The 14,311-nt window shown below is 39.4% G+C and overlaps 1 protein-coding gene across 1 annotated transcript in view; it reads right to left on the bottom strand.

Moving 5' to 3' along the window:
- Nucleotides 1-1,679: 1,679 nt before the first annotated feature.
- The window catches only part of sema3d (sema domain, immunoglobulin domain (Ig), short basic domain, secreted, (semaphorin) 3D), a 31,303-nt gene continuing 18,671 nt past the window's right edge, over nucleotides 1,680-14,311 (bottom strand). The window contains exons 9-18 of the mRNA XM_035665834.1: nucleotides 14,028-14,142; nucleotides 13,708-13,777; nucleotides 13,466-13,610; nucleotides 12,629-12,851; nucleotides 12,145-12,233; nucleotides 11,811-11,852; nucleotides 10,837-10,994; nucleotides 8,231-8,295; nucleotides 7,886-8,025; nucleotides 1,680-2,897 (exon numbers count right to left, since the gene is read on the bottom strand). Of these exons, the coding sequence (XP_035521727.1) occupies nucleotides 2,457-2,897; nucleotides 7,886-8,025; nucleotides 8,231-8,295; nucleotides 10,837-10,994; nucleotides 11,811-11,852; nucleotides 12,145-12,233; nucleotides 12,629-12,851; nucleotides 13,466-13,610; nucleotides 13,708-13,777; nucleotides 14,028-14,142 (1,488 nt within the window). The 3' untranslated portion in view covers nucleotides 1,680-2,456. The remainder of the gene's footprint in view (nucleotides 2,898-7,885; nucleotides 8,026-8,230; nucleotides 8,296-10,836; nucleotides 10,995-11,810; nucleotides 11,853-12,144; nucleotides 12,234-12,628; nucleotides 12,852-13,465; nucleotides 13,611-13,707; nucleotides 13,778-14,027; nucleotides 14,143-14,311) is intronic.

The following is a 14,311-nucleotide window of genomic DNA, read 5'->3' as shown; positions in this document are numbered from 1 at the left end:
CAACTACTGGCAAGACCCATACCCATGCACTGTATCTTGATGTGACCACTTAAAATGCAGACAATAGAAAAAGAGTATACTGTCTGCATGTGCCTTTGTCTCTACAAGTATCCTGTAAGGCCACTACAGGGGTGCTAAGCTGACTTGCTTGCTCATTACACCAATCACATCAAATTAAGCACTTCCTTCCATAGAATCTGGTTTCTTTCCCTGAATTCTGCTTCCTTGTCTGACCCCCCACTGCCTCTGTCTGCCTGTCTATCGCAGCAAGTCATCTTCACTCATTGATTCTTCTCCAGCCAAATGTGAAGGTCAACTTAACTGTGCACAGTAGTGTGCTGACACACAACTAAGCCATTGTGAAGAGCTCCTCGTGAGCAAACATAACATCTCTCAAAGAACCTTTTATGTGGAAAAGGACAGTTATGTCAAAGCATACATGTAAATAAGAGATACCTGGAAAAATAACCTGGTGGAAAAATGATTTTGTAATCATCTTGTCATGTCACTGACTGGTTGTTGATACTATTGTACAACCTTTACATTGCAAAATTGTGCTCTAACGGGGTGTGCACATCCAGAAGAATGAGTAAACATTCAATAGGCAGCACTGATTTTGATGACTCAAAAGTATTTTTTTTCTATAAATTACATTTGCTGCTATGCTTCTCAGAGAAATTGTATTGTGATACAAACGTTGGTTTAATATTTGTTTTAGATTTCTAGAGTAATACTGTCTTAAAGCCTGTTATAGTGCTTTTCTGGTGTCCCTTCACTGTTTCCCTTTTTGGGGAGATGTAGTTTGTTCTTTGTAGCTGACTGATAAATAAACTATAGATGAGGAGGAAGTGCTTGAAATATTTATTGTCTTTGTTACAAAAAAATAGAGAAATCACTTTGGAGAAACACAAAATGGCAGACTTGAATGCTGTTCATATGTAGGTATGTATATATGCGGCAAGTACATGTAATGAAACACGAGGCATGGAGGTTTTAGTCAAAGTTAAGGCTGTAATAGTTGTGTAATGGTTGAGTTTAGTAAATTAATTACAAGGCTGTTGAGGAATATAATGTTTTTCAATATCTTTATATTAGTATGGGACATATTTGTACCCTGTGATACCTGCAGTATTTCAAGAGCTCCCCCTAAATTTTACATCAGAGGATACCACTAAATCAGTCAAAGGAGGACTCCCATAACTCTGATAATGTCTTTTACAGAAAGACCCCTTTCACGTTGTCAGCATTATATCTAAGCGTGTGATGTTATCTACATTATTATTTAAGTCTTACAATACTATTTAGGTCAGACACATTGGATTGCTTTTTATACTCATACCACTTATGTAACTTGCTCAGTTTGATCACAAACTTTCATATTTTGCATGGTTTCTTCTGAAGGCACCCACTTTCTCTCCTTCACACACAAACACACACACACATATACACAAACACTAAACAAGAGACCAGCTGCTCCTGAATCATTCTGACATCTGCATACAGTGCACAGGGATTTGTGTTGCTATATCAGGAGATGCTCAGCTGAACTAACCCTAACCCATTCTCAACCTGTCTGCTTTTTGCTTGAGAGTGCCTGGAAGTGCACTTTTACAGTAAAAGATTTCCTGTATATTGATTTTATCTCTTCCCAGAATGTAAGTAAGCATTTTTAGGGGACAGAGGATCCAAGACAAATTTATTTAAATACCCTTCAAAAACAGCAATGAAGAAAACATCTATTTAACCTACAGTACATAGGAGTGAAACATTTGTACAAAAATATGTCATTTTGTCAGCTCAAACATTATAAATGATTAGCATTATAGGCATACAGATCAGTAATAAGACTACAGTGAGCATGCTGCATCTCCTGTACATGTTATATAAATATTTACAGTCATTCAACATTAATGCATTGTCATCACCACAAGTTTCTTCCCAATCTCACCAATTCAACCATATGTTTCAATACCATCAAATAAACTCTGTTAACCATCATTCTGTTCTGCTGGGGAAAAAAACTTTGAAAGCTGTAGAAAAGACACTTCAGTTGCAATGTGCAATCGTTCATCCGGTCAGCTCATCTCCAGTAGCACTGTAGCTGAAACAGAAGTAATTGGACGACTATGCAATGTTTTACACAAAAAAATTACGCAAAAATCATTGTTATTTAGTCTCCGATGTTTTCACTGAAACATACATTTGCAAGCAGAACTGTAGCTGGAAGAAATTACATATTCACAAACCAAAACTACATTACTTGTTGACTTTCTATTTTGAACTCCTGAACTGTATATTTCAGCCTTTCATGCCCCATTAGCTCTGAGTTAGATTTTGCTTGTCCGTGAATTGATCTGTCATTGCAATTTTGCAGTTCTGTGTCATGCCTGGTGAAAATAAACAGCTAACCCTGAATGTTTTTGTTTTTTATCACATCCCTCACTGCTTCTCTGTCCTCACCACCTCTCTTGTTTTCCCCACTCTTCTACCCTCTCTCTGTGATGTCTCCTGTTCCTGCTCTTTTTCATTTCCTGGATATGTTTCCATTTGCCAGCTCCTAAGCCACGTCCTCGCACCCTTGAAGGCCTCTTCTCTTGCCATAATGAATCACAGTACTCCTCAAGAGAGCCATAGGGAGAGCTCATCACTCTCAGGTAGTCTTTATAACGCTGGCGGGACTCAGCACCGTGACGTAGCTCCATGACAGGATCCTCACTGGGTTTAGGCTTTCCATCCAGTTGTCCATGTGTAACAAGTTGAAGCGTGAGCCGGAGGAGAGTGTGGGTGAAGTGTGTGTGCTCTTGAGCCACGCAGACATACACACCAGCATCAGAGGCGTGGAGGGAGCGAATCAAGAGACCTCGATCTGTGTGTATAACACGATCATCCAGCCTAACCTGGGAGACAAAAAGAAACATATAAGAACTTCATCATCACAATGGACAAGGTGATGTAGCTACAGCTGCCCTCACTTAGGCTAAACAGCTAGTACACAATACAACACAATATAACATGAAATAGTCCTTTCTTAAATTGCTCATATATATATATATATTCAAGATTCAAAAGCTTTGCAACAAAACAGCAAGAAATTAAGTGTCTTTCTGCCCTTAAACAATCAATCAGAATGACACTAGCTTGCCACCCTGTTTACACACATACATTTTCACGCCTGATTTGTATCCAAGGTGCATTGAACATGGTAATGACCCCTGAAGCAGGAAACATATTGAATTGGGTGTGGTGAGTATCACCCACAGTGTGGGGGGGCAGGGGTCATTATGCGGTGTGGAGAGATCGTCAGATGCACAATAAGTGTCAGCAGTAAGCAAAAGCAAAAGAAGGTATTTGCCTCTGTGTGTGTGTGTGCTTGTCACTAAGGCGTAAGGGTAAGTGCTATGTTTATGGTCCGCTCCTTTCATTTTGCATCCACCATGATTCATCAGGTGGCATGGCTGCTGTCAGGTCCTAAAACAACACAGCTGTGTTCAGAGGACAGAGACAGAGCATGAGCATGTGTGTCCAGCGTGTGTCCCTGCATGTGTGAATGCTTCAAAAGCATACCTCCCACAGCTCTGCTCCGACCCCCCAGAGGTGTAACTGATAAGAAACCTAACCAGCTCTTGCATGAATTATTCCTCTTTAGGCATGGAAATAGTTTTAACTTTTTAACTTTAAATTTTTAGTTAACTGTTTGCCTACTTGGGTGAACTGCATGTGTTTGAGTTTTAAACTGAAACTGACAAGTCAATTAATACAATTATATATTAAGTGAAAATTATAAAACATTATTAAATATTGCTATTAATATGGACATTGACATAATAATAATACATTTTTATTGCTGTAAAACTGAGCACTATGTGCGAGTGTGAGTGTGTGTGCCTTTACACATGTGTGTCTATAAAGTTCTGTGGTGGTTTCTAGGTTTGACACTGATGATGTGTTGTCCAGCTAAAGGCAGACCTACAGGCCTCAGAGGCTCTTTGGACCTTGACCCTTACCCACATTTGACTTACTAATCTGTCTCCTATCACATTCTCGTTTCCTGAAACACCTAACTGACCTGACAAAACACATGGGATATATATTAAAAACACAAAATCAAGTGCAAGGTCTCTGCAGAGACATTGGACAGTTTCTGAAAATCATTCAATCAGTATTTATGTGTTTATTTATGTGCCTTTGAAGCCGCCCCCCCACTGCCATCCAAAATCAAGGCATCTGTGACTAAACGGCAATGCCAGACATTTAAACTCACCCAGATGGTCCGTCTTTATTTGTGTACCTGTGTCTTTGTGTATCTAGGCATGCGAATATGTATATGTGTATTATATTGGAGTTCTGTGTATTTAGGGACAGTAACATGCATATGTGTATGTGTAAACAAGTGTGCATGCATGCATGCAGTGCAACCCAATGAAACACAGCTTTTAATAGTGTGGGTAAGTACTTTCAAAGCTTAAGCAACAGGTTAAGAACTTCCCAAGATTTCAGAAAGGCTGTGCTTTGTTTTAATGAACACTGTGGATGAAATTCAGCGTCATCCATGCTTTTCTTATTACAAATTTTCTAATGGGCCAGCATTCCAGGCTCTAGGAGGTGAGTGAACACACACACACACGCATACACGCACACACACACACACACACACACACACATAAACATGCTGTGAAAAACAAGAGAAATCTCTTCCAGCTCACATGTTTAATAGCTGACCTTTACGAGGGTATAAGAGGAGGGAGTGTGTGAGTTGGTGTGTATGATAAGAATAAGTATCGGTGTGGTTCTGCAGGTGCTGGAGCAGCTGGTCGAGGGTGCCTTTATCAAAACCCATCGGGAGGCAGAAAGAGTGGAGAGAAACGCAGAAGAGAAGAGACTGTGGGAAATTGCAGAGACAGCAATAAAACTATGAGGAAACGAAGTAGACGGAGTAAAAAGCATGAAGGCAGAGATTAAGTGAGGAGAGATTAAGATGGGATGAGGGAGGTTGAGGGACAGGAGAGGAAAAGGGATGACAGACAAAAGGAAACCGAGGGGGAAGAAAAGCACAGGGAGTGTGAGAAGTTGAATCAAGCCGGACACATCAGACATCACCTGCTCCAACACCACATGTCCAGCTGTGAGAGCAGGTAGACCACCTTGTCCCACAAAGAGCGATCCCCTATGTCACCTAACCCAGCTACCAAGACGGAACACTTTAAATAAATAGACAGCTTGTTTTTGACTCCTGTATCTGTGCTGTAAGGGTCATTTAGGGCTGCGTAATGAATGAATCTTAAAACCAGAATTTTCTTTGTTAATAATGATCATCTCTTGCATCTTTAATTTTTATATGTTAGCCAGTAAAATTGTGAACTACAGGTAATCAGTCTGCAATTTTCTTGGTACTTTAGACACAGCAGCCTGTAAAGGCAACATTGGCGATGGGTGGTAGTGACAAAGAGAGACGACAATGACTTTTACTGAAAAGAACAAAAGCAACAGTGATTATGATGTCATGGAAAAGAAAAAAGCCAAATAGTATCAACAATCATTACAAGACAGCTAATTAAATATCTTCCAAGTAACACAGCTCAGACAAAGACACTCCAAAAAACATGCCATAACTAATCTCTTGTGTTCCTTTGGCCTCCATTTTACTTGGGTTCACTTGAACTCCTTTACTTTGTGTTGACTATCAGCAGAATACCTTGGGTTCAGCTAAGAAAACAGTCAATCATGTGCTTAATGATAAATATTAACACACATGAGAAAGAAGCTAAACAGAATTAATTCAAGCATTAGTTTCACAGTTTACCCAGAATTAAGAAAATGTTTCTCTCAAATTATTTCCTATTTTTCCTAAACTGTTTGAAAGCCATGTTTGTAGTCTGACATGTTAAATGTTATTTTATAACCAATTAGCAGAAACAATTAATCTTTCAGCCATGTGTAATTATTTGAAAATCCAAGCATTTGTGCTGCAGTTTCCTTTTGTCTTGGGTATTTTATGTCTCCAAGCATTTGAGTTGTTCACTGGCTGCCTTGTTAAAGAATTACATTCACTTATTTATTTATGCAATGGCTGTTGTACTATAAAGCTGTGTTTGCCCATTTAAATATTTCTTCTTTTTCCCTAAAACTGTTTGAATCATAATGAACCATCTGGTTTCTTTATCAGGACATTCTTCCAACACTAAAGCAGCAAGTTGTATCATGATAGCTGAAAATGTATAAATATGAATTATTATTTAATAATCCAGGTGGCTTGTTCTACCTTTTCATTGGCAGAGAAGACAGTGAGATAACATTTCAGTCACCTACAAAAGTGTATGTACATACTCCAAACATTTGCCATTATAAACACCACTCAACTGGTTGTTGATCAACCTTATTCTGCATATTATGCTTTATTTGTTTAGCTTCTGTGTCCATCACATAACAATCCCGGGGGAGGAAGAACTCCTGCATTCACTCCTTCATCACTTTGTCTAGAGTACAATAGGTCACATATCATTGCATGTCTAGACACACAAACACAGAAAACACCCCATTGTGTTTATTACCCCAAAACACATGGCTGTCCCCAGGGAGCGCTCTGTTATGATTTCTGCTGTAGGGAATCATAAAGGAACACGCACATATAAGCACACACAGACGAAACGCATGGCTTTGTGCTGCGCAGGGCTATAAAGGACCACATGGGTCTTAACTGACCTCTGCACCTGTCAGCATGTTTACATTCAACCCCGAGAGAGAGGACAGGGGGCCGGGTTATGGGAGTAAATAAGTGCAGTGGGAAGTGGGGAGAGAGAAGAAGAGTGACTGGGTTGAGTGGTAAGCAGGTCACTCGCAATGGGTGAAGGAAGGATTGTATGTTTTCATAGGGGAGGGGAGGGCACTGAGGTGCTGAGTAAGCAGTAGGTCTCTGTTGTCTCATTCAGGAGACGGGTGTCATCATCAATGAGTTCCTTTCAACACCTCAAATACACATTATCTCTCTGTCCCTGTATATCCTTCTCTGTCTCTGTATCTGTGTTTTAAAATGACTTTGGTCCTATGCAGTGACAAATAGCAAAAATGAACTGTTTTGTAAGTAAACACTAGATATGAAATTTGGTTTAATTTCTTAAAATTGCTGAAAATTCAGCTTTCAATATGCCCTTTTCTGCACTCTATCACCAACTACTCGTTCTGTAAAGTAATGGTTTGCTGTTCCACCTCTCCATTTTGCTGTAGTCTCTCTTGAATTAACGCACAGGGAAAAGCAAAAAAATCCCTCCCCAAAAAGGTTAAATGCCGGGTAAAATGCAATTCCCATTTTTCATGTGTGATAGATAATATCCCATCCCCATCCCCTCGGGTGGGTCTGGTTGAAGTCATTCCTCACATTCCTTAAAAACAGAGGAGCTGCACAAAGTTTGACAAAGCCCTCACTCATAAACATCAAAAATGACCTTTGTCACAGAAATCCTGAGACCCTGGATTGCTCCCTTATTACCTATAATTCCATAGCAGATATGACTTTTTGGTAGTCAACTTGGGCATTGTTTTTATGTTCCCCAGATGAGAAGAACCTGCAACAATGTGATTTATGGCACGAACAGTTGCTGATGGGTTCAACGCTCAGACCTAATAGCCGATGAGGTTGAAGTCAAGTATGACGTTTTTGGATGCTTTGAAGTACTTATGTAAGAAATGAATGTTCTTTGGCCGTGTAACTTCTTTGCCTCGGGACCTGGCATGAAAAAAATTTAACCCCTCAGGTACAGTAAACTCAAGTCCACCTTCAGACTTCAGAGTGTGGAGAACGAAATAGAAAGCAGGAAAGGAGTGTGTGAGAAAATGTATTTTGGGGATGGTTTGTGTGTGTACAAGTGTGTAAATGAGGGCACTCTCTGACCTCCTCCCTGCGTTCAGATCCAGGTCTTTGTATGTACCACCGGATCTGGGCCTGTTGAGATTTGGGGATACACTCAAGGAAGGTGGAGTTGCTCTGCACCCCAAAGAGGACCCTCTCCTCCACCAGTCCCCTAAGAAGACCTAAAGAAAACACGACTGTTATTGATCCAACAATCTTTTCTCTGGTTCTCAAAAATATATAGCAGCGGGTTCCCTCTAGTGACTCGTTAAGTGGTTCATTTATCTGTTCACTGGATGTGTGTTTAAACCTAGCAAAGAAAAAAAACAGACTTTCTTACAAAGACAGATACAGGCTGCACATCTAAAGAGAACAAAGTGTACGTACTGTCTTCTGTGTCCCAACACTGACTGGCAGGGTCTCCATGCTTTATGTCCTGTCTTCTGGCTCGTCTGAAGAACAAAGAGAGAGTTTTTTATATATATATTTTGTTTTTTATTTACAAGCCAGACACATATTTATGAGCTCATATAGTGTATGTCTCGTACAATACAGCAGTGGTGGAATATAACAATATTTCTCCTGTTCAGCAAAAACCATGTATCTCCAAAATTGTTGATTTGAATGTTTCTGATAAACTGAAGGATTAAGTGTCCCTGTATGGTTTGAGAAAATTATCCTACTTCTTAAGCTGAATATTTAAAAACCCTCTTGGATTAGTTGCTTTGACTCCAAACTGAAAAGATTTCATGAAAAGTTTACTTTTTAGAGATTAGTGGTTCAATGCAACAAATGTATGATGATCCTATAAAATATGATATACTGCTACAGATTTAACTACCCAACATGATATAAAGTATTTCAAATTAGCATAATCATCTAATCATCTACAGCAGTAAAATGCAAGATACATAATAATGCAGCAGTAACATTAGCGTAACATATATAGTTATATCATATATAACAGTAAAACACCAACAGGGACCATTTTACATTTATATTTTTAGTACTTTCAATACTTTTATTATATTTTACTGATACTTACATACTTTTATTTAAGCCAAGTTTAGAATTAAAAAATAGGACTTTTACTCATGGTGGAGTATTTTCACAGTGGGGTTGTTATTTGCCAGACAAGGCTTGTTATGTTTGGGTGTTTTCTTCCAGCTTTTATTTGTCTCCCCCTCCCCTGTTTTCTCTCCAGGTGCTAACAGCATGATTTGTTTCCACCTGTGCAGTCTGGTAAAGGCTCCCACGGACTGGCTAATCATCATTCCGGGCCCTCAATAAAAGGAGTACACCTTAAGAGTTCCCTTTCTGATTTTGTTCTGCTGGTAGTCTGTTTTTTTTTTTGTTTTGTTTTTTTTGGTAGGCAAATTATGTATTGCCTTGTTTTTGTTTGCTTGTTTCCATTCTCCCCACATTCTGGGGACCTTTTAGTGTTATGTTTGGGAGTATCAGTCAGCTTTACAGAAATCTACACTTACTTTGGTTGTCAGGTTGTCAGGGATTCAGGTTCTCGTCTGTTTTCCTCAAACGGTGACATAACAGTGGTGTTGCTACTTTTACTTAAGTAAAGGATCTGAATATGTCTTCCTGTCTTCCAACTGACTGTTGAATTTTGTATCTCACACAAATTTAAAAAAAATAATTATAAAGCTTACATAAAATGATTTATAGAAAATGTGAAAATATTAAACCATATTAATGTGATTAACCCTTACTAGTGAAAAAATACATACAGGGCAGTGACAACAACTGTACTGTCTCCTACAAAATATATTATTATATATATATATAGTATTTTCAAATTGGCATACATTGGATATAGGAATTATGTGGTGAAATGTGAAGAAGTTGCCTGACTGTTACCTCCAGCAACAATTTTTCACAACCACTTGAAATGTGATTTAAGATGACCTGTGATTACTGGTAACCCTCTGTATCTTACTCTGGTTGACACATGTAAAAACCTAAATGCACTAGAAAACTTCTTTCTGTCTTTGATCTACAATCATGTGCCATTTTCCTAAAGTGTAGTAAGCAAAATGTTAGTTTTTTCTAAAAAGTGCAACAAGGGACACTGGAGTAAAAGTAAAATTAAATTTCTACCTCACTTGCAGACATTTGTTTTCCTACATAAATGTTATAGTGGAAATGATTAAACAAAAAAATCCAGTTTCTTTAGCCTCTAGCTGGGTGTTGCTCACTCGGGCTCCTTCAGTCTGTATTGATTTCACCTCCTCCACCTCCTGTCAGTCCTGTGTGATGGGACATCTGTAGCCTACACTCACTGACACTGTGAAGATCAGCTTTCAAAGAGCCCTTGAGACCAAAAACAGGGCCTTCACTATTCGAAAAACCATAACAGCATCCCCACTGGCCAATAATCTGGCAGTGACCTCTAACTGTAGGGTATAGGTTCTGTAGAGCCTCAATTTGTGCAAGCACACAAAAAAGAAAAAAACACAGACACACATACAGTACGTACACACATGCTTTTGCACCTCGAGGACTACACTCTAGAGGTGTGGAATGACAGTAGCATTAATCAGCTGGAGAACCACATCTCTAATCAATGCTTCAAATGGACTAATACCCTCTGGTGAGGAAAACTGCTGAAAAGGTGAAGAGAAAACATATTTAGCAAGAACTATGAACTTTGCCTGACAGTCCCAGAATACAGAACGCATACACACATAACACGTGGAAGTAGGGCAACATAGTGTCAAAGGAACTAAATATTTTCTAATTTAATGATTAATAGTTTTTTTTTATTTTTGGCATTTATTCATCTGTATGTTGGAGTGTGGTCCTGTTGAAAATGGCAGTGTTGTGTATAATTTCATTTGAGTAAAAGTTACCTGCCCTATCATTAATGAATGCGTCTATAAGCTTTAAACAAAAACAATTAAAGAGGTATTTTCTTATGCTTGGTAATGCAACATAATGACTACAACTAACCAACGTGAACTTTAAAGACTCTAGCATACCTCTTGGATGCAGGGATGTATCGTGAGCATGTGTGTCCATCCCAGGCGCAGTAGGGGTCTCGTGCCAGGCAGCAATCAGCACAGGCTTGGCCATACAGGTGACATCTACTGAGTGAAACCTGGGCTAGCCCTTCATTTGAACCCACGTAGAGCTGTTGCTATAGTGAAACACACACCACGCTCTGCTTTAGTGGAGGTAAACATACAGATCCATTTCAAGTTCAAGTTTATTATCCATACAGGAAATTCATTTGGTTAGAGGTGCACAAAATATATACATTTATTAAGTCCAACAACAGAAGTGATCCATTAAACTCTACACTGAGTGATTTTTTTTTTTTTTAAAGGAAATTAATATTTGTTGTGTCATTGACATGCCTTACACATACTCTTCCATCTAGGCTAATCCATCAACATTCTCTCAGGGTTTTTTCTGTGGATTAAGCTCAAGAATAACTGGTGGTCAAGGTGTTATAACAATAAGACTTATTTAAAATATCAAAACATTTAACAGGCACTTGAAATAAGAACCACAAAGATTTAGGGATTTTTCGGTGTAAGAAATTTTTACAAATATGACTCAAAGGATCTGCTCTGACTCGCCTGAAGTTAAAGGGATTCCTAAACATAACTCCAAAACAACCACTGGAAACACCAGTGCACATACATACACACAGAGGTCAAACACTGCTGGAGATTAATGGAAGCTGTGATTGGGGTTGAAGTGTCTACTGACACCCCTGACCCTGCGATAATGAGGCAGACGGGGGAGAGAGAGACACAAGAAAATGGGGAAGGCTAAAGAGAGAGAGGGGAAAATTTAATAATAATAATTAAATTGAAGTTTTGTGCCACATCAGGGATATACACTCCACTGAATGCATGCGGCATTAATGAAGGTAGAGAGCAGAAAAGATATGCAGAAATAATGAGGGAAGAGTGCGGAAATAAAATGGATGAGAATGAAGCTGAACCTGTTTTGAAGACATCTCCATACTGAGGATGGGAGTGGGAACCTGCAAAAAGTGAAACAAACAAACTTCACCATTTTTAAAACCTCAGGAATTAAAACACTGCTGGAACAGTGTTACAGTAAAGACAACAGTCTTTTGTTGTTTGTTGATTAATAGTTCAGAAAAATCCATCAGCATTGCAGACTATAACAGAGGCATGATGAATATTTCACAGTTTGATGAGTCAACTGTCCCAAAGAGGATGGCTGGAAAACAGCTGGCATCGTCTATCAAAGAGCTACTTGTGTGTTTGTGTTTCTGTATTTTTGTGTGTAGCTGTGTGGTGCATATAAACCTGGAAAACTTGAAGCTCTTCAAGCACCACTTCTTCAGTTGACCAATTATTTTGAGTGATGCTCACCACCTTCAGAATTGAACCAGCATCTACGAGGCAGGAAGGAGGAGGGGCGATTGGCATAAATGAAGCAAACCACACAGCATGCATTTTTCATTAAGAGTTGAATAATGTAAACTAGCCAAGTATGAGAACTAATGTTTTCATATCCAGTGAAAATTAGTACCTCTAACCATACACACAGGTCAACAATGTGGACCAAGAATTATTATAGAATAGTTTTATATATTAAAATGTTCAGTGTTGAGACCTAAGACAGGACATTGGATCTAAGAGCAACCATACATTTCTAAATTTCTCCAACAGCAAGACCATAACAGCATCAGCAAAATCGGTTTAAGGCTAAGGGCAACTCATGGTGATATAGTGTCCCCTGCTGGTCAAATATGGAATTTCAACCAACAACTTTAATTGTGTCTCTCACCTGTTCCCAGGAACATGACCTCATATTGTCCGTCCTCTGCCAAAACTCTGTCCACCACAATCTGAGTCAGGGTGTAGTCCACTCGGACACGTGTGAACACGGGTCGGCCGGTCAGAGGGTAGACAGAGCGATACATAAGAGGGTGGAATCGAATGAAGCTGACCACATCATCTGGGAAGTCTTTGGTTGTCTTGATCCTTGCATCATATGTCTTGCTGGGACACTAGGACGGAATAAAAAATGTTGATTTTGTGCAAAAGTTTTTTCAATTTTTCAATACAATTTCTAGATGATTTCACTCACTAAATGTGTTCAGTGACTATTTTTCTTATATTTCTTTTCAGCTAATTGACCAATGGTTTCTGTCTAACAATGTACAGGTGAATGCCTCCCTCTGGTGGTCAAATGAAGAACAGTAGGAAATAAAGCACATCTGGAATAGATGACCCCCCCCCACACACTTTCTGTGTATACTACAGGTCAAACACACTGCTCACTCAGCTGTACACCTGAACCATACACCAAATTCTAATCCCTTTCCCTCGCTTGATTACATTTTTTTAAACAAAATGAAACAACTATCTGATTAACATGTCGGGTGGCCTCATCAAACCCAAGATTACATCACACATCATGAGGTTGCATGTGCAGATGTGAGCATGTATACCCTACAGCATCTTAAACATTTTACCCTCGCCAAGGCATACTCAAATTAGGCCATGTTTATTATTTTGTAATTAGCAAGAAAGTTGAAGATTTTATTCGTCTAATTTGTGAAAAGAAAATTATCATTAGCTAGGAGTGATCAAGTTTGAGCTGTCTGCTACGGTAACACACCGTTCCAGGGCGGGGATACGGTATCTTCCCCTCGTATTCTACCCATCGGTGGCTGGGCCCCTCCTTGTGGGCGTAAGGTCCGTTAAACACAGCTCTTATGTCTGCCATGCTGTACACACACACTGCTGAGCCACGGAAAATGGAGCTGAGACGAAAGTGGAAACAAGAGACCAGGTTAAGGCTAGGGAAGAAAAGGAGAGTGCAGGTGGTGTTGATGATGGTGTGATGAATACTGAACTTACCTGGAGGTGGTGAAAACTGCATACACTATGGGATTTTTGTCATCTCTTGTAGGGAGGAGAAAGATGTCCTCTATAAGAAAGAGGGGAAGCAACATAAAGGTCATTTGTTTTTATTACCTATTCACATAATAGATTTTGTTGCATCTCCATCTTATTTATATGAAGCAGCAATTGCAGTCTAATTTGTCTGGCTACTGTGCCACTGCTGGTGCAATTGTAAATGTGGTCCCTTTCTAAAGTGCACTCTGAAGGTAGTTTCTGGAAGATAAAACCCAGTTTATTGGCCTACATTTTCACTTTTTACTCTCACAGTTACTTACGAAGCTCATCAAAGTGTGTGTCCACTCCGTCTGGTCCTGGGATGGAACACACAAGCCTGGCTTTGAGGAAGGTGGTCCATTTATTGGTGAGACTCCTCAGCCCACCCACATCATTCTGAAACGCAACCACATACAATGTAACAAAACCATAGTCAGCATAGTGCAGCTGTCCAACACGGCCATAAGACAACCACAATCAATAGCACACACTTGGTATATAACCAGTCCAACTGTAATCCATCTGATGGACTTACACATTGAGACAACACACAGCCTAACTCCGA

Source organism: Morone saxatilis, unplaced genomic scaffold, assembly GCF_004916995.1.
Source record: "Morone saxatilis isolate NCDOM2014 unplaced genomic scaffold, NCSU_SB_2.0 Contig2, whole genome shotgun sequence".
Classification (NCBI taxonomy): Eukaryota; Metazoa; Chordata; class Actinopteri; family Moronidae; genus Morone; species Morone saxatilis.
The sequence above is the reverse complement of the archived record's forward strand: the minus strand, read 5'-3'. Positions and strand labels throughout refer to the sequence as shown.